The sequence below is a fragment of the Salvelinus sp. IW2-2015 genome, linkage group LG22 (genome assembly GCF_002910315.2).
Source record: "Salvelinus sp. IW2-2015 linkage group LG22, ASM291031v2, whole genome shotgun sequence".
Lineage (NCBI taxonomy): Eukaryota > Metazoa > Chordata > Actinopteri > Salmoniformes > Salmonidae > Salvelinus > Salvelinus sp. IW2-2015.
The window spans coordinates 14594250-14615030 of NC_036862.1; the positions used below are offsets into that span (position 1 = coordinate 14594250).

The following is a 20781-nucleotide window of genomic DNA, read 5'->3' on the forward strand; positions in this document are numbered from 1 at the left end:
TATACCGCTCCAGCCATTACGAGCGCCGCTCTCCCCAACCTCATGTGGAATGCATGCCTGCGTGTGTGTGAGTGTCTCCAAATGAAATAGGGAATGCAGAGAAGAATGCAACCTTTCAACTTATCAACTAGATATATGGGGCCCGGACCAGTGAGTGCAGCTCTGATCTACCTGAGAGGTTAATTACCTTGTTATAGAAGCAGAGGCTGTTGTTGATGCCAGCCACATCTTATTAGAGAAGGGTGATTACAGGACTGTGGTGGTATGTCTGCCTGCCTGACAGACTGAGGGCAGTGGGTTCTCACAGGCTCATCCAGAGCAATGTGGAGACGCACTACATGATTGATGTTAATTGCGCTTGATGAGGTAGTAAGGTTGGAGGTAATTGGCTAGATGCAGGCTTGTTGACTTGTTCTTGGAAGAGTGAGTCGTGGTTCTGTTGTTAATTGCACCTAATGAGTTAATGAAGATAAAGACAGGTACATTGTGGGATGTGTGCAGAATCGGTTGGCTGAGAGTGCACCGGCTAGAGTGAATCTGGATGTGATGTGATGCATCTGTGAAGACCATGCTTGTTATGTCATAGTCAGGGATCGCCTGATAGAGTTATCATGTGTCCACTGCGTTAGAGTATGCGATGTGGTAAATTAGGCTTCCTGTGTGTAGTTCAGGTTTTAAATTGTAGTGACACTGCTGTTTCGTCTGTGTTGTTCCAGGGATCCAGGAGTGATCTGCCAGTGCAGGTAGGACCTACTGCCTGTCTCAGCCCTGCAGGAACTGGGGCTACACTGTCCAGCAGCCTGGCTTGGACCAGGTGCTACTGCCTGAGGGTAGGTACTTTATCATAAGTCTGCCCGAGGGTAGGTACTTTTATACAAATAAGGTTCACCTAGCGCCCGGTGAGGGTACTGATGATCTTATCAAATCAAGGGTAGGTACTCTATCTAAGTCTGCAAGCAGGTATTTATAAGTTGCGAGGGTAGGTACTTTATCCCATGAGAGGTAGTCTGCTGCACTGCCGCTGGGTTCACGTCTCTAGTATTAATGGCTCTGCCTGAGGGTGAGTACCTTCATAGTCTGCCTGAGGTGACTTATATCTGCCGGAGGTAGGTACTTTATTACATAAGTCTGCCTGAGGGTAGGTACTTTAATCATAGATCTGAACTACTAGTATATCTTGATCCTCACCTGTAAGGTATTATAATTATCTTTATCATAATCTGCACTGAGGGTAGGTACTTTATCATAAGTCTGCCCTGAGGGTAGGTACTTTATCATAAGATCTGCCCTGAGGGTAGGTACTTTATCATAAGTCTGCCCTGAGGGTAGGTGCTTTATTCATAGATCTGCCCTGAGGTAGGTACATTTTAAAGTCTGCCCTGAGGGTAGTACTTTCATATATCTGCCTGAGGGTAGGTACTTATCAGATCTGCCCTGAGGTAGGTACTTTATCATAAGTCTGCCCTGAGGGTAGGTTACTATTCATAAGTCTCCCATGAGGGTAAGGTACTTATCATAAGCTGCCCTGAGGTAGGTACTTTATCATAAGTCTGGCCCTGAGGGTAGAATTTATCATAGTCTGCCCTGAGGGTAGGTACTTATCATAAGTCTGCCCTGAGGTAGGTACTTTATCATAAGTCTGCCCTGAGGTAGGTACTTATCATAAGTCTGCCCTGAGGGTAGGTACTTTACATAAGTCTGCCCTGAGGTAGTATCTTTATCATAAGTCTGCCCTGAGGGTAGGTACTTATCTAAGTCCGCCTCGCGGGTAGGTACTTTATCATAAGTCTGCCCTGAGGGAGGTACTTTATCAAAGTTCTGCCCTGCAGGGTAGGTACTTTATCATAGTCTGCCCTGATAGGTACGTATTCATAAGTCTGCCCTGAGGGTAGGTACTTTATCATAAGTCTGCCCTGAGGTAGTACTTTAAAGTCTGCCCTGAGGTAGGTCTTTATCATAGATCTGCCCTGAGGTAGGTACTTTTTCATAAGTCTGCCCTGAGGGTAGGTATTTATCATAGTCTCCTGAGGTAGGTACTTATCATAAGTCTGCCCTGAGGGTAGGTACTTTATCATAAGTCTTCTGTCCTGAGGGTGTAGGACTTTATCAATGTCTGCCCTGGGTAGGTACTTTATCATAAGTCTGCCCTGAGGGTAGGTACTATCAGTCTGCCCTGAGGTAGTACTTTATCATAAGTCTGCCTGAGGAGATACTTTATCATAATCTGCCTGGTAGGTATTTTATCATAATCTGCCCTGGAGGGTAGGTCTTTATCATAAGTCTGCCTGAGGAAGGTACTTTATCATAGTGCCTAGTAGGTACTTTATCATAAGTCTGCCCTGAGGGTAGGTATTTTATCATGTCTGCCTGAGGGTAGGTACTTTATCATAAGTCTGCCCTGGGGTAGGTACTTTATCATAAGTCTTGCCCTGAGGTAGGTCTTTATCATAGATCTGCCTGAGGGTAGGTACTTATTATAGTCTGCCTGAGGTAGGTACTTTATCAAGTCTGCCTGAGGTAGGTACTTATCATAAGTCTGCCTGAGGAGGTACTTATTTATAAGTCTGCCCTGAGGGTAGGTACTATCATGTCTGCCCTGAGGGTAGTACTTTATCATAAGTCTGCCCTGAGGTAGGTACTTTATCATAGTCTGCCCTGAGGGTAGGTATTTATCATAAGTCTGCCCTGAGGGTAAGTACTTTATCATAGTTCCCTGAGGTAGGTACTTTATCATAAGTCTGCCCTGAGGTAGTGTACTTTATCATAAGTCTGCCCTGAGGGTAGTATTTATCATGTCTGCCTGAGGGTAGGTACTTATCATAAGTCTGCCCTGGGTATATACATAGATCTGCCTGAGGTAAGTACTTTATATAAGTTGCCCGCGGGTAGGTACTTTTCATAAGTCTGCCCTGAGGGTAGTACTTACATTAAGTCTGCCCTGAGGTAGTACTTTATCATAAGTTGCCCTGAGTAGGTACTTATCATAAGTCTGCCCTGAGGGTAGGTGCTTTATCATAAGATCTGCCCTGAGGGTAGAGTACTTTATATAAGTCTGCCCTGAGGGTAGGTATTTTATCATAGTCTGCCCTGAGGGTAGGTTACTTTATACAATAAGTCTGCCCTGAGGGTAGGTACTTTATCATAAGTCTGCCTGAGGATGGTAGGTACTTTATCATAAGTCTGCCCTGAGTAGGTACTTTTATCATAAGTCTGCCTGAGGGTAGGTACTTTATCATAAGTCTGCCTGAGGTAGTACTTATAATGTCTGCCCTGAGGGTAGAGTACTTTATAAAGTCTGCCCTGAGGGTAGGTATTTTATCATAAGTCTGTGCCCTGAGGTGAGTACTTATCATAGTCTGCTGGGATAGGACTTACATAAGTTGCCCTGAGGGTAGTACTTTATCATAAGTCTGCCCTGAGGGTATATTTTATCATGTCTTGCCCTGAGGGTAGGTACTTTATCATAAGCTGCCCTGCGGGTAGTACTTTATCATAAGTCTGCCCTGAGGGTAGATACTTTATCATAAGTCTGCCTGCGGGTAGGTACTTTATCAAGTCTGCCTGCGGGTAGGTACTTTATCATAAGTCTGCCTGAGGGTAGAACTTTATCATGTCTGCCCTGAGGGTAGGTACTTATCATACGTCTGCCCTGAGGGTAGATACTTTTCATAAGTTTGCCCTGAGAGGTACTTTATCATAAGTCTGCCCTGGTAGGGTATGTAACATCATAAGTCTGTCCGAGGTAAAGTATCTTATCATAAGTCTGCCCTGAGGGTAGGTACTTTATCATAAGTCTGCCCTGAGGGTAGGTACTTTATCATAAGTCTGCCCTGAGGGTAGGTACTTTATCATAGCAATGCTCTCAGTGCAGAACAACTCTTGCCATAACATAACATGTACAGATCCACAGCAATGCACAATAGCGAGGATGTACTGCACAATACCACGTTGTTTTATTTTCAGATCCTCATTAGCTGGTTGTGTGTGTGTTGGACTGTCCTGGTTCTAGGCGTGTGTCTGGTGTCCCTGTGTGCGTGCGTGGTGTGTATATGCGTGAGTGTGTGTGTGAGGCCATCATGGTAGCGCTGCTGTTAGTTTCTGTGTCTGCTCTGTGCCAGCCAGTTGCTTATTTTAAACCTTCCTCCACTAGTCTAATTAGTCCTCCTGGCCCTAACGACCTGCTCTCAGTCCCACATGGGAAATCTACATCCGCTAAAACTAAATTCTGCCAAACACAGCACTCCTAAATAAGGGCATGCCAATCCATGCTTTTTATGTATACACACACACACATACACACACACACACATACACACACACACACAGACACTCCCATGGAAAACCATCCTGGAACAATCCTCTTTGAACAGATCAACACAACAATAGAGGTAGAAATGTACAACCTGATCCAGAAAATATGGTACATTGCAGGTACAATTCCCTGCGGTCACTGAGTTCTGATTCACAGTCCTGCTAGCAACGCAACTCGGATTAAATTATTAATCTTACACTGTTGGACTAGCGCCAATGCCGACCAGAATTTTTTATCCGTCCACAGCAGTTTTTTTCCTTTGGTTGTTTTCGCAGAGAGATTGTGGTTATGGTGCAACAATGGGGGCGGAAACTGCTACAGCACTTTTTAATTAGTACGACAAGGAGTTGTGTGTGTGCGTGTTTGTGTGTGTGTGTGTGTGTGTGTGTGTGTGTGAGAGAGAGCGCCTCAAAATCTTTAACAGGCTCGTTAGGTAATCCTGCCGTTCTACTGGATTTCAAGGCAATTAGCCAATCACATTCTCCAGTGAGCATGTGACTGCAGGTCAACACAATCAGCCAGTGGAGGGTGGTGAGGAGGCACCTCTCACCTCTACCTCTGTTTATACACAACACACTGGGAGTGGGAGCAGACAGCTCCAAACTGCAGACTCCAAGCTGTAGACTCCAAGCCGCAGACTCCTGTCCACCTGATTCCCATCCAGTCGTGAGAGACTGAGCAGGAGAGACGTAAAGAATGTGTTAGGGTTCACGGATGTTGTTGTTTTCTTGCAGGTGAATGTGAGGGCAAAAGTACAGTACCAGTCTAAAGTTTGGACACACCTACTCATTCAAGGGMTTTTCTTTATTTTTGATATTTTCTACATTGTAGAACAATAGTGAAGACATCAAAACCAAGAAATAACACATATGGATTCATGTAGTAACCAAAAAAGTGTTATAAAATATATTTGTATTTGTTTATTCTTCAAAGTAGCCACCCTTTGACTTGATGACAGCTTTGCACACTCTTGGCATTCTCTCAACCAGCTTCACCTGGAATGTTTTTCCAACAGTCTTGAAGGAGTTCCCACATATGCTGAGCACGTGTTGGCTGCTTTTCCTTCACTCTGCGGTCCAACTCATCCCAAACCATCTCAATTGGGTTGAGGTCAGGTGATTGTGGAGGCCAGATCATCTGATGTAGCACTCCATCACTCTCCTTTTGGTCAAATAGCCCTTACAAAGCCTGGAGGTGTGTTGGGTCATTGTCCTGTTGAAAAACAAATTATATTCCCACTAAGTGCAAACCAAGTGTGCCTTGAATTAAATATATCACCAACAGTGTCACCAGCAAAGCACCCACACACCATCACACCTCCTCCTCCATGCTTCACGGTGGGAACTACACATGCAGAGATCATCCGTTCACCTACTCTGCGTCTCACAAAGACATGGCTATTGGAACCAAAAATCTCAAATTTGGACTCATCAGACRGAAGGACAGATTTCCACCGGTCTAATGTCCATTGCTCATGTTTCTTGGCCCAAGCAAGTCTCTTCTTCTTATTGCTGTCCTTTAGTAAGGGTTTCTTTGCAGCAATTCGACCATGGAGGCCTGATTCACACTGTATCCTCTAAACAGTTGATGTTGAGATGTGTCTGTTACTTGAACTCTGTGAAACATTTATTTGGGCTGCATTTTCTGAGGCTGGTAACTCTAATGAACTTATCCTCTGCAGCAGAAGTAACTCTGGGTCTTCCTTTCCTGTGGCAGTCCCTATGAGAGCCAGTTTCATCATAGCACTTAAAGGTTTTGCGACTGCACTTGAAGAAACTTTAAAAGTTCTTGAAATTTTACGGATTTACTGACCTTCATGTCTTAAAGTAATGATGGACTGTCATTTCTCTTTGCTTATTTGAGCTGTTCTTGTCATAATATGGACTTGGTCTTTTACCTAATAGGGCTATCTTCTGTATACCACCCCTACCTTGTCACAACACAACTGATTGGCTCAAACACATTAAGAAGGAAAGCAATTCCACAAATTAACATTTAACAAGGCACACCTGTTAATTGAAATGCATTCCAGGTGACTACCTCATGAAGCTGGTTGAGAGAATGCCAAGAGTGTGCAAAGCTGTCATCAAGGCAAAGGGTGGCTACTTTGATGAATCTCAAATATAAAATATATTTTGATATGTTTAGCACTTTTTCTGTTACTACATGATTTCATATGTGTTATTTCATAGTTTTGATGTCTTCACTATTATTCTAAAACTTTATAAACTGGTACTGTATATCATAGTTGTATTCTACAAAGCAGGATTATGGAGTTAGTGTCACGCCTGCTCCCACTCCCCGCTCGAGGGAGCCAGGATGCCCATCATTACGTACACCTGTCACCATCATTACGCGCATCAGCGCTTCATTGGACTCACCTGGAATCCATCACTTTATTGATTGCCTCCTCTATATCTGTCTATTCCTCAGTTAGATCCCCATGTCAGCGTTAATGTCGTTATGTTTCCCCTGTCCAGACGCGTTGTCCGTTGTTTGTTTCTGTCATGTTCATAAGGAGTAGACCAAGATGCAGCGTGGTAGTTTCCATCCTTTATTATGGAATAGAAACTTCAAAGAACAAAACAACAAAACGAACCAACGAAACGTGAAGCTAGATATGCTCCACAGGCAACTATACATAGACAAATTCCCACAAAGGCGCAATGTGAAAATGGTACCTAAATATGATCCCAATCAGAGACAACGATACACAGCTGCCTCGATGGGAACATACTAGGCCAACATAGAAATATAATTCACCTAGATAACCCACCCTTAATCACACCCCGACCTAACCAACAAGAATGAAAGCTCTCTATGGTCAGGGCGTGACAGTTCATACCTGTTATTTATAAATATTCACTCCCTGTACTTGCTTTTTCGTCTCCCAGTGTCTGTCCCTCACAGAACGCTGACACCAATACGTGAGCATCAGGGAGATTTTTGTTTGTTTTGGTTGGTGACGTTCGCGTCCGGGTGCAGCTGCCGAAGGAACCGGGGATGCCTCAGCTGGCTTGTCAGGCTTCCTGCCTAGTGTGGCTCAGGTGTGCGTGGGATACTGTCAGCCAGCTCATCAGGGCTCCCATGCCTCACCTGGCTCGTCGGGCCTCCCCAGCCTCACCTGGCTGTCGGGGTCCCACGCCTCAACTGGCTCTGTCGGGCTCCGATCCTCAGCGCTTCATTTGGACTCACCTGGACTAACTCTTTATTGATTGCCTCCTCTATATCTGTCTATTCCTCAAGTTAGATCCCCATGTCAGCGTTAATGTCGTTATGTCTTTCCCTGTCCAGACGCTGTCGTGTTTTGTTTCTGTCCATGTTCGTCATAAGGAGTAGACCAAGATGCAGCGTGTATGTTTCATCCTTTATTATGGAATAGAAAACTTCAAAGAACAAAACACACAAAACGAACCAACGAAACGTGAGCTAGAATACTGCTCACAGGCAACTATACATAGACAAGATCCCACAAGCGCAATGGGAAAATGGCTACCTAATATGATCCCCATCAGAGACAACGATAAACAGCTGCCTCTTATGGGGACCATACTAGGCCAACATAGAAATAATTCACCTAGATAACCCACCCTTAATCACACCCCGACCTAACAACATGAGAATGAAAGCTCTCTAGGTCAGGGCGTGCAGTTTCATACCTGTTATTTATAATATATTCACTCCCTGTACTTGCTTTTCGTCTCCCAGTGTCTGTCCTCACAGAACGCTGACACCAATACGTGAGCATCGGGAGATTTTTTGTTTGTTTGGTGGTGTGACGTCGCGTCCGGGTGCAGCTGCCGAATGAACCGGGATGCCTCAGGGGGGTGTTTCAGGCTTCCATGCCTTAGGTGGCTCAGTGTGCGTTGGATACTGTCAGCCAGCTCATCAGGTCTCCATGCTCACCTGGCTCGTCGGGCTCCCAGCGCTCTACCTGGCTCGTCGGGCTCCCACGCCTCAACTGGCTCTTCGGGCTCCCGATCTCAGCGCTTCATTGGACTCACCTGGACTACATTACTTTATTTGATTGCTCCTCTATATCTGTCTATTCCTCAGTTTGATCCCCGTGTCAGCATTAATTTCTTTGTTTTCTCTGTCCAGATGCTGTCCGTGTTTGTTTCATGTCTGTTATTATAAAATATTCTCCCTGTACTTGTTTCTCGTCTCCAGCGTCTGTCCTCACAGATAGCCAGTTAACTTTTCAAAATATTCTGATATAATTTTTATTTTGTAGAATGATAAGCTTGAAATGGGATGGTCTAATTGATTTAACAAAACGAATAGACATATCTAGGTTTAGCTTTTTTATTTTTATAAAATCAATGTTTTTCTGGTTGCTTATCAAAGTTAGCTGGCGAACTCATTTATCCTGCTTTGTAGCATACCCCCTTAGTGCTATGTACAGAGAAGTTGTGTTGTATGGCATCTCTTTGTTTTAACACACAGCAAAAGCAGTGTCTTCCATGAGGAAACACACTCTCTTGTACTGTTGTTTCTTGACCTTTTTACCTTTCCTTTGGGACTAGACGGTCTCTCTTCTTTATTTGGAGAAGAAGTGACAAGTATATTTACTCTAGCTCCTCTCTTTTAACTATCACTGGAGACACATGAGTGAAAAGCTTTCATAGGAATTTGGTTTCTTTTTTTTAAGTATTCTCCAATGTTGCACAGGCACCCCATGCCACGCACGCCGCACGCGACGCACGCACGCACAACAAGCGCATACACACACACGCACGCAACACACACCACACACACACACACCACACACACACACAACACACACAACACCACACCCACACACACACACACACACACACACACACACACACACACACACACACACACACACACAGAGAAACCTATTTCTGTCAGCTGTTCCCAGTGTTGTATAACTGCCTACCCACACACATAAATCAGACCAAGTTTATTTAGCACAGATCCTCTCGGCGGAAGTTATCACGCTGTACATAAAACAAAGTGATGGATGACAGCAGATGACAACAATAGCAGAGGAAATCACGGCTTATGATCACCAAATGGCACTGCTGAAGGCAAATAGCTGCAGTTTTTCCTATGTCTATGAGCAGGTGAATAGTATTACCACAGCAGTATCATAAACATGACACAAGTCCGGTTATTAGGTGTCATGTCCATTCATGACCACTCATGTCAGATGACATACTGCCTACGAGCCCTGGTCAAAAGTAGTGCACTTAATAGGAAATCAATAAGATCTCCCAGGTTTTACCAATTTGACTTCAGATTCAGACTTTAATCCACGTTTCACCCAATGTCAAATTTAGAAAATAAGGGTTGGGATAGGGTTAAAACATTACGCTTAGGCATTCATTACGAATCATTAATTTACGGGTTAAAGTCTGATGTCCTCAGGACATGAACAGACGTCAAATTTCAAAGTCAATCTTGAGCGATTTTCTTGACGGAATATGGGTACAATTTCAGACACAGCCAGAGCCTCTAGAGGTCGTTCCCAGCAGTCCTCCTAGCTCTGTTTCTGTCCTCTGAGGTCTCTCTCTCTCTCAGCTCTGGGACTGGAACTGTCTCCAGTGGGGAACAGGAGGGGTGGGGGTGCTATATTTAGACTCCTAACTCGCTCTACAGTATTGGCAAGTAGAAGTGGTACAGCAGCTCTGCAAAAGTGCGTGTGGTGGTGGRGGGGGGTCGGTGCATGTGGGGGTGCATGGGCGTGCGTGCATGTGTGCAAATGCATGCACTCACAGGCGTGCGTGTCTTTACCATGCCTGCTGACCCCTACCCCCTGTGTCATAGTGAATTATGAGCTTGATCATTTGACAGCATGAGTTGTCAGCATGATCAGAGAGATAGAGAGAGAGAGAGAGAGAGACAAAGAGAAAGASAAAGACAAAGATAGTGAGAGAGAATGACAGAGAGCAGAAAGAAAGAGGAAGAAGGAAAGAAAATGAGAGAGAGAGAGAGAGATGGGGTCTGATGCTCAGACACCCAGCCAGTCTCCCTGACAACACTGCCCAAGGCAAACGCACACACACACAGCAGGGTGTCAAAACTGTTTGGTCACAGAGTGCAGTGCAGGCTTAGCTTTCTACAGAGATAAAGGAATAGAGCTGCGATTTTCCTCCCTCCTATCTTCTTCACATTCTCCTTTTTGGCACCTTGACCTCTCTCTTGTCTTTACCTCTTGTCATGTCTCCTTTTCTACAACATCTGAGATTATGTGCGGTTGTGTGTCTATGTGTGTGTGTGCACATGTCTCCACCCAACAAGATCTCACGGCCACACTTCAGGATCCAACATTTGTCCGGGGGGGGGGGGGGTTGAGGTTGGGGATAGGGTTAAAACAGAAAAAAATAACAATGTGTGCCTAGCAATGGGATTGAACCCGCAATCATTTTAGCTGAAGAGCAAAACACTCAAAATCATGACATTTGGATGGAACCAAATCAAAGTATGATGGCCAAAGTTTGACAACTGAATGTTGCTTCTACATTGATACATTTTGATAATTTGATCATAAAGTTACTGGTCCCCTCCCTCATGTCAAACACTTCATTATTATTAAGGGAATAGGGTGACCCTAACTCTCATTTTATACACCAATGGTAACAAGTCATTTTCCTCAAATTTGTAGCACTTCTATCKCCCCCAAAATATTATGGGTAATAAAAGGCTATTTGACATTGTCACGCCCTGACCTTAGAGAGCCTTTTTATTTCTCTATATGGTTAGGTTGGGGTGTGATTTGGGTGGGCATTCTAGTTTTTCTATTTCTTTGTTGGCCGGGTATGGTTCCCAATCAGAGGCAGCTGTCTATCGTTGTCTCTGATTGGGGATCATACTTAGACAGCCTTTTTTCCACCTTTAGTTTGTGGGATCTTGTTTTTGTGTAGTGCCTGTGAGCACTCCAGTCGTTACGTCTCGTTTGCTGTTTGCTGTTTATTGTTTCTGTTGGTGAGTTTCATTTAAATAAACATGTGGAACTCTATGCACGCTGCGCCTTGGTCCGCTCATTTCAACGAACGTGACAGACATGGGATCTTTTTGTTCAGGACCTTTAAGACCTTCCTCTATCCCCACCCATAACTTCCTAGCAAGCCGTGAGCCTGCTSGATGGTAATAGGCACTCACGTTGCCCCTAGTGACTGGTATGGAAGGCATCTCCCGACGTCCTGGAGACCTGGAAAAACATCTAATATTACAGCCTATCTGGTGTGACCTGGCTGCTCCACTCCCACTAGCCTCCTACATCCTGTTGCTCTTATGAGAAATACTGATAAATTGGGTCACCCTCAATTGTCACACCTTCTGCAATCGCTGCCTCCATCTCTTCTCTGCCACTATCAAGGTGCCACCCTTGCCTCTACCCTCCTCACCTCTCTCCACCTTGACCCTCTGTCCTCCCTCCTTCCTCAGGAGAATGGTTCCATCACAAGCTGTTTTTATCAGGATTGTTGCCATGGTAGCGCAGAGAGGAGACTGTAGTTTATTGTGATAGGACTGTGCGTGTGTGAGCATGTGCATGCCTATGTGAGTGTGTTTGTGTCAGCCTATGGGTGTGTGTTGGCCTGTGTGTGTGCGTGTTACACAGTCAATATAATCTGGGAGCATGTTGATTGTGTCAGTGTGTGTATTTCATCGGGCTAATGAAGAGATGCTTTCAGGGTCTGCTGATTCATGTATCCAGATGCATGGAGGACTCTATATCACCCAGATTGATGGACATGTATTATTTCACTGTCACTGCAGAGAGGGAGGAATAATCTACTGGAGTCAGTGGGTTCTGTGTGGGTCTTCTTTCTTTCTTTCTTTCTTTCTTTCTTTCTTTCTTTCTTTCTCATCAGATTATGCATGTATGAACTAACATTGACACATCCAGCCCAAAGCAGGAGGTTTAAAAAAATGTGCTGGAGCATGTCTTCAAGTATGGGCTTTCTGGATTGGTTAAATACAGTGCCTGTTTGTTTGAATGTGTTGTTGTGTGGGCGGTGGATGGGGGACGGGGCATGGGTTTGTGTGTGTGTGTGTGTGTAGACAAAACAGACGCTGTAGGCTACATCCAGTGAGTCCACAGACCCACTCAACACCACAATGCGGTTCTTCAAACCCAGAACCCACAGCATTCCTGCCACCAGACCAGATGCTCCCACCCCTGTCTCGCTCTCTCTCTCACTGTCTCTCGCTTGCCTCTTCTCGCTCTCTCTCTCTTCTCTCTCTCTCTCTCTCTCTCTCTCTCTCTCTCTCTCTCTCTCTCTCTCTCTCTCTCTCTCTCTCTCTCTCTCTCTCTCTCTCTCTCTCTCTCTCTCTTCTCATTTTCTTTCTTCTTCCTCTCTCTTTGTGCTCTCTGTCATTCTCTCTCCCTATCTTTGTCTTTCTCTTTGTTTCACTCTCTCTTTCTCTCTCCTCTCTCTCACTCTCTTGTACTCCCTTCATCTTTCTCAGGGTATCAGGGCAGTATGTGTGAACAGAGGGTGGACCCATGTGCCTCCAGCCCCTGCCACAACAACGGGAGCTGRTTCCCTCAGGGTCCCGGCCTGGACTTTGGCTGCAGCTGTGCTGCCGGCTTCACCGGCCCAACCTGTGCCCAGCTGGTGGACTTCTGTGCCCTCAACCCATGTGCCCATGGGATCTGCCGCAGTGTGGGCACCAGCTACAGGTGTCTGTGTGTCCCAGGTGAGCCATTAAATAACAGTGCCTGTTTAAATGGTGGGTACTCTCTATCTGATCAACCTTCCATTATCCACACTATAGATAAGCTCTAAGACTATCTAACAGATTGATTCTCCCACAATAAATCAGATATCACAGTAAACCTGACACATATAATATACAGTGCATTCGGAAAGTATTCAGACCCCTTCACTTTTTTCACATTTTGTTACATTACAGCCTTATTCCCCCCCCCAAAAAAAATTATATCAATCTACACACAATACCCCATAATGACAAAGCAAAAACAGGTTTTTATTATTTATAATTGTTTTTGTTTTTTTAAACAGAAATCTTACATTTTAATCTCACATGTTGAAGCACCTTTAGCAGCCTCAAGTCTTCTTGGATATGACGCTACAAGCTTGGCACACCTGTATTTGGGGAGTTTCTCCAATTATTCTCTGCAGATCCTCTCGAGCTTTGTCAGGTTGGATGGGGAGTGTTGCTGTACAGCTATTTCTCAGGTCTCTTCAGAGATGTTTGATCGGGTTCAAGTCCGGGCTCTGGCTGGGCCACTCAAGGACATTCAGAGACTTGTCCCGAAGCCACTCATGCATTGTCTTGGCTATGTGCTTAGGGTTGTTGTCCTGTTGGAAGGCAAACCTTCGCCCCAGTCCGAAGTCTTGAGCACTCTGGAGCAGGTTTTCATCAAGGATCTCTCTGTACTTTTCTCCGTTCATCTTTGCCTCGATCCTGACTAGTCTCCCTGTCCCTGCCACTGAAAAACATCCCCACAGCATAATGCTGCCACCACCATAATTCACCGTAGGTATGGTGCCAGGATTCKTCCAGGTGTGATGCTTGGCATTAAGGCCAAAGAGTTCAATCTTGGTTTCAAAAGACCAGAGAATCTTGTTTCTCATGGTCTGAGAGTCCTTTCTGTGTTTTTTTGGCAAACTCCAAGCAGGCTGTTATGTGCCTTTTACTGAGGAGTGGCTTCCATCTGGCCATTCACCATAAAGGCCTGATTGGTGGAGTGCTGCAGAGATGGTTGTCCTTCTGGAAATTTCTCAAATCGCCACAGAGGAACTCTGGAGCTTTGTCAGAGTGACCATCGGGTTCTTGGTCACCTCCCTGACCAAGGCCCTTCTTCCCCGATTGCTCAGTTTGGCTTGGTGACCAGTTCTAGGAAGAGTCTTGGTGGTTCCAAACTTCTTCTATTTAAGAATGATGAAGGCCAAGTTGTTCTTGTGGACCTTCAATTCTGCAGAAATGTTTTGGTACCCTTCCCCAGATCTGTGCCTTGACACAATCCTGTCTCGGAGCTCTACGGACAATTCCTTAGACCTCATGGCTTGGTTTTTGCTCTGACATGCACAGTCAACTGTGTGACCTTATACAGACAGGTGTGTGCCTTTCCAAATCATGTCCAATCAATTGAATTTACTACAGATGGACTCCAATCAAGTTGTAGAAACATCTCAAGAATGATCAATGGAAACAGGATGCACATGAGCTCAATTTCGAGTCTCATAGCAAAGGGTCTGAATACTTATAAGTAAGGTATTACAGATTTTTTATTTTTAATACATTTGCAAAAAAACTGTTTTGTCATTATGGGGTTTTGTGTGTAGATTGATGAGGGGAATTTTTTTTATTGAATTCTGTAACGAAATACATCGGGAGTCAGGAAACAAGTGCAGAAGGTGAGTTTAAAAATGAAACGATTCAGTTGAACAGAACATGACAAGCGTACAGAACGTGAGAGAAAACAATACTATCAAGTGACTGCTGTCTACTGAGGGCTAAATAAAGGGGGAGTAAAAAGGAGATAATGATAACCAGTTGTGTGTAAGGATTGTTGCCAGGGCCTACTGAGGGTCCCCCCCCCCACGTGCAGGACAACGCCCAGGAGGACTGCCCCGAGGGCAAGGAGCGGGCCAGTCCGGACGGCGGAGAGAGATGGTAATTCCGGATGATGTTGGGGTCCAGGATGTCTGCTCCTGGGACCCAAGAGCTCTCCTCAGGACCGTACCCCTCCTAGTCCACCAGGTATTGTAGCCAACCCCCACGATGTAAAAAATCCAGGAGGGACCAAATGGCATAGGTAGGGTTCCACTCGATGTCCAAGGGAGGCCAGGGGGGTGTCTTGGGGGACGGCATCTGCCAGGGGACCAGGAACCACTGGKCTGAGGAGGGAGACATGAAAGGATGGTGAGATCCGGTAGTTGGAGGGGAGTTGTTGACGATAAGTTACCTCATAGACCCTCCGGAGGACCTTGATGGGCCCCACAAACCGGGGACTCAGCTTCTGGCAGGGCACGCGGAMCGGGAGATTCCTAGTGGAGAGCCAGATGCGATCACCAGGATGGAACATCCGCCTCACTGCGGTGGCGGTCCGCCTGATCCTTCTGATGACGGAAACACTCATCCACTGCAGGGGCCTCGGTCTGGCTCGGAGTCCATGAAGCCAGGGCCGGATGGTATCCCAGGACGCACGTCAGCCCGGTGGAGGAGTGCCGAAGTGAGTTCTGGGCGTACTCCTCCCAGGGAAGGAACCGGACCTACTCCCCCTGCCAGTCCTGGCAGTAACTCATTAGGAACCTCTCCAGCTCCTGGTTGTTCCTCTCCACCTGCCCGTTGGACTGAGGCCGGTTCGCGGATGTCAGGCTGACCGTGCCCCCAGCTTCTCCATAAAGGTTTTCCATACCCGCGACGTGAATTGGCGACCACGGTTGGAAACGATGTCCTCCGGAAGACCGTAGTGCCGAAAGACCTTCTGGAATAGTGTCTCCGCGAACTGGAGAGTGGTAGGCAGACCAGAGAGAGACATAAAACGTAAGGATTTAGAGAATCTGTCAACAACCATAATAAGTGGTAAAACCATCAGAAAGGGGGAGATCAGTTCCGAAGTCTACGGACAGAGAGCGGTAGGTAAACCAGAGAGAGGGATAAAATGGCAGGATTTAGAGAATCTGTCAACAACAACCATAATAGTGGTAAAACCATCAGAAAGGGGGAGATCAGTTACAAAGTCTATGGACAGATGTGACCAAGGCCGCTGAGGCACGGGAAGGGGAAGTGGTTTCCCTGCTGGAGCGTCCCGGGGAGATTTGGATTGGCCACATACAGAGCAAGAGTTGACATATTGGGCGACATCCTGCGCCAAGGTGGGCCACCGGTACTTGTCGGAGAGGAAATGGATGGTGCGGATGATACCTGGGTGTCCAGTGGAGAGGGATGTGTGCCCAGGTCAACAGCCGATCCTCTTACCCCCGTGGGGACGTAGATGTGTTCTGGAGGGCAGGTAGCCGGAGCGGGTTCCCTCTCCAGAGCCTGGCGGATGTCCACATCTACGTCCTAAAACACGGGGCTAACGATACGGGAGAACAGATTGATGGGCTGGAGGGCACTCACAGGACCCTCCACCGACGTGGAACCACAGGGTACGGGATTGCATGTCCTCTGGCATCCTGGTCCCCAGGCAGTGATTCTTATCCTCGACCAGGAGATGGTGGGGTTATGACGTTGGAGTCATGGGAGGCCGAGGATGACTTTGTGTACAGGTGGGGTGATGATGAGGAAGGCCGGGGTTAGGGCAAAGGTAGGGCAAGGCCGTGGGACCCATGCACCAGGGGTCCCACGGCCTTGCCCTACCTTTGCCCTAACCCCGGCCTTCCTCATCATCCCCCCACCTGTACACAAAGTCATCCTCGGGTGAGGGTGAGTGGTGCTGTGATGTGCGTAATTGTGTCGGATCCCAATGGTCACGTATCCAGGGCTTGAACCGGAAAAGGAGAGGAGAGCGGGTACACAGTTATGGTCCGGGAGGTCCGGGAGGAGGCAAGGGCCTGGTTGATGAAGTTCCCTGCGGCACCAGAGTCCACTAGAGCTGTAGAGACAACACCTGAGGGACAGCCAGCCAGTGAAATGGGAACCAAATTATGATGATGGAATACTCATGCCTACCCTGGGAGATGGAAGATCACGGGGCCGCCCCTCTGCTCTAGTGGACCTCGGGTTCGGATGCACCGGACACCACTGAAGCTGGTTCCCATCCTGGCGGCAATAGGGACAGAGCCCCAGGTGTCTCCGGTGACGCCGCTCTGCCACAGAGAGGTGTATGGCCCCTACCTCCATGGGTTCAGGCTCTGCCTCAGGACAGCCAAAGGAGGGAGGCGAGTGCGAGGTGGGCACCGGCGCTCCCGAAGATTGCCACCCTGACAAGCCAACTCCGTCTGGACCTCTTCACGCAGTCCTCTCCAGAATAGAGTGTGGAGCACCGGCTCATTCCATCCGCTGGAGGCTGCCACAGTCCGAAAGATGAAGGTGTACTTCGCAGCAATCTGGGCACCCTGCTGGAGTTGGAGAAGTCACTCACCTCCCTCTCTGCCCTCTGGAGGATGGTCGAAGACCGCCCTGAAGAGAGCCATGAACCTCTCATAGGAACCCAGCTCCTCCTCTCCTCTCTCCCAGACGGCTGTAGCCCACTCCAACGCCCACCCTGTCAGCAGGGAAATGACCGTGGCAACCTTGGATCTCTCGATCGTGGTTGCTCCCATCTGATAGGCGAAATAGAGGGAGCARTGGATTAGGAAGCCACGGCATTTCGACGGAGTACCGTCATACTTTTCCGGAAGGGACAGTAGGGCATCGCTGACCTGGGCGGACAGCTGAGTAGGCTGGGGGACTGGCTCACTGTGACCACCCGCGGTAGGAGGCCTTCTGATAGGGGTATTGAGAGCCTCACTGGGTGTGTCGAGGCGGTAGATAACGCATAGGTCTTCCTCCATGGCCATACCCAGTTGCGTCAGCTGGTTCGGGGTGTTGGTGGAGTAGATGACCCTGTTCCTTGATCGTCTGGAAGATGGTTTTATCCTCTGCTGCTTCCATGTTGCGAGGTAGTATTCTGTAACTAAATACGCCGAGAGTCAGGAAGCAGGTGCAGAAGGTGAGTTTAATAATGAAACAATGCTGATGAACAGAAAATGAGAAGCGTACAGAACGTGAGAGAAAACAATACTATCTAGTGACTGCTGTCTACTGAGGGCTAAATAAAGGGGGAGTAATCAAGGAGATAATGATGACCAGGTGTGCGTAATGATTGTTGCCAGGGCCGGTGGTTAGTAGACCGGCGACATCGAGGGCTGGAGGGAGGGAGCGGGAGTATGCGTGACAAATCCATTTTAGAATAAGGCTGTAAAGTAACAAAATGTGTAAAAAGTGAAGGGGTCTGAATACTTTCCGAATGTACTGTGCAACATCATAAATTAGCATTGTTACTACTCATCGTTCCACAACCCATTCCCCACCCCAGTGATATCATTGATTACGACACACAGTGGGTAACGCATGACTGACGTGTCATTACAGGCTCATTGATCATGCCACTGGTTTTTATGGCTCCATGCTCAGTTTAATGGTGTGGAATGATGACAAATCATTATCCCTTATTCAGCGTTGTAACCAGACCTGGGTTCAAATAGTATTTGAAATAATTTCAATTACTTTAGCTGGGCTTGATTGAGCTTGCCTGGTACAAGGGAACCAATAGAATAGTTGCAAAATTGCAAACCCTGCCCATTTGGCAGGCTAAAACAAGTGGTAGTAATATTGGAAAGATTTAAAAACAGTATTTGAACCCTGGTCTGGGTGTGACTGCAGGACCCTATCAGTAGAACCATCAACACAGTCTGTCCTAGAGCTCCCTTTATGTATCTTTCCGTCTTTCAGTTTTAATTTTGATTTAATTTGCAATCTTAGGTTGAGCGCGGAGTGAGATAAACTCTAAATTAGTAATGGACGTTTTTTATTTTTTTACCGAAATGAACTAATTCCACCTTTTAGATCACTTCACTTAAAATCGTTCCTTTGGGGATCACACTATCCACTCTATTGTCCTCTGTAGCCAGATACTTCTCACTGTGTTCCTACTCTCATTAGTATATTCTTGTCTCATAACATTGCATTATGTTATTTGTTCTCTCACAGAAACAACCTCTGACCTTGCATTGGTACAGTATGTTCCTTCCCATGTATATACTGACAGTATCTTCACACATAATATAATATCTCTTTTCACCTTTCACTCTAACATATTCTCTGTTATTCTCCATTGCTCATCTCTTTCTCTCTTTGGCTTTCTGTCCCGCTCTCTTTGTCTCTCTTCCCTCACCTCATTTCCCTCTCCCCCTCCTCTGTCATCTGGTTGCCATGGCGATAMATTTTTATTAGGATCTCTTTTTATTAGGTGAAACAGTTGCTTTCCACTTCCTTCCAGACCATTGTCTGTCTGCAACCGTTGTCTGACTACACAAGTTGGGCAGATGATGTCGTCCAATCACACATTTCCATTCTTACAGCCACCATCTAATGGGAATGATGTGATTGGTGATTTGCAATCAGCATTCCAGACGCTTAACTCTCCACACCCAGACTCCACACACACATAGACATGCGTATGTTCATGCACACACACACATGCAAGAAGGCACACACACAAGCAACCAAAACACACACACATACAAACACACACACACACACACATACAAACACAGACAGACAGACACACACATCAGACTCGCTTATGGAAATAATTGACCTTTTCTCCTGTTCATCAATATGCCAGCTGGTGTCTGTGTCCTCTACAAGGAGAGGAGGCTGTGAAGGAGCTCATATATCTCTAGTAGTGGATCCCAGGCTCCCTGTATCCATATCAGACAGAGGAGAGAGACTAGCCAGAGGAAATGGGTCTGGGAGTCTGGGAAAGGCACTTGACATTTCACTGACTTTTTATGAGAACCTCTGGGATTTATCAAGGCTTACTTTGTATGTAAATGTTTCCTCTCATGGTAAACGACAAACACATGCACACACAAGCAGACAGCCAGACACACACACAGCCCAATACACACTCACACACGCATTACACATACAGACATGTCTATACTCAGTACGGTAGCTTCTGCTTGTAAGCTCTGAAGAAAGAACACAATGTCCTATGTCAACTCTGAGATTCTGTCAATCACTGTGTTCTGACCTTGGGCTCATACTGCTTCTCTTTTATGGGGAAAAACACCAAAACCTACTGTTCTCAGTCCCAGTGCAAACCTGCCACCCAGTGGCAACTGGAGTGTACTGCATTTAATAGACCACCAACAGTCACGGCTGAATCATGCCTGTATCGATGTAACCATAGAATTACACCTAGAATTGATTTAATAGGATGTCTGTGGATGTAACATCCACAAGGTTTTGCCATAGTCATGTAGAGAAACAAATGCATTGACTTGTTCCGTCTAAGTGATAATCTGTATATAGAAATAAAGGCACATTGAACCACTTTTATCTCACCCTTTAAAAACATATCTTAAAAAATATGATGTGCTGAGGAATGTTTCACCGTGATCTTCTCGGTAGTGATATCTAAACGTAATCATTACTTGAACCGTCATCTAATATTATGATCAAAGACAGTGTGTGTGTGTGTGTGTGTCTCTCCCAGGGTACCATGGTCTGTACTGTGAGGAGGAATACAACGAGTGTCTGTCAGCCCCCTGCCAGAACTACGCTACCTGCAGAGACCTCATCAACGCTTACGAATGTGTCTGCACTCCCCAGTATGAAGGTAGGTGTGTGTGTGTGTATGTGTGACTGACAACTCAACGGGGACAGTTTTAAGTATGTTATCCTGGGGTGGGCTTGTGTGATGATGCTGATACTGCAATATGTATGATAATTCAATGAGTTTTTACAACCTGTATTACAAATGTATTCATATAAGTGATTGTGTGTTGTCTACAGTGTGTTTTTGTAGTAGA

The 20781-nt window shown here is 46.3% G+C and overlaps 1 protein-coding gene across 1 annotated transcript in view; it reads left to right on the forward strand.

Moving 5' to 3' along the window:
* The window catches only part of LOC111949757 (delta and Notch-like epidermal growth factor-related receptor), a 74111-nt gene that overhangs the window by 50989 nt on the left and 2341 nt on the right, over window positions 1–20781 (forward strand). The window contains exons 8-9 of the mRNA XM_070434063.1: window positions 12752–12982; window positions 20466–20588. Coding sequence (XP_070290164.1) covers window positions 12752–12982; window positions 20466–20588 — 354 coding nt within the window. The remainder of the gene's footprint in view (window positions 1–12751; window positions 12983–20465; window positions 20589–20781) is intronic.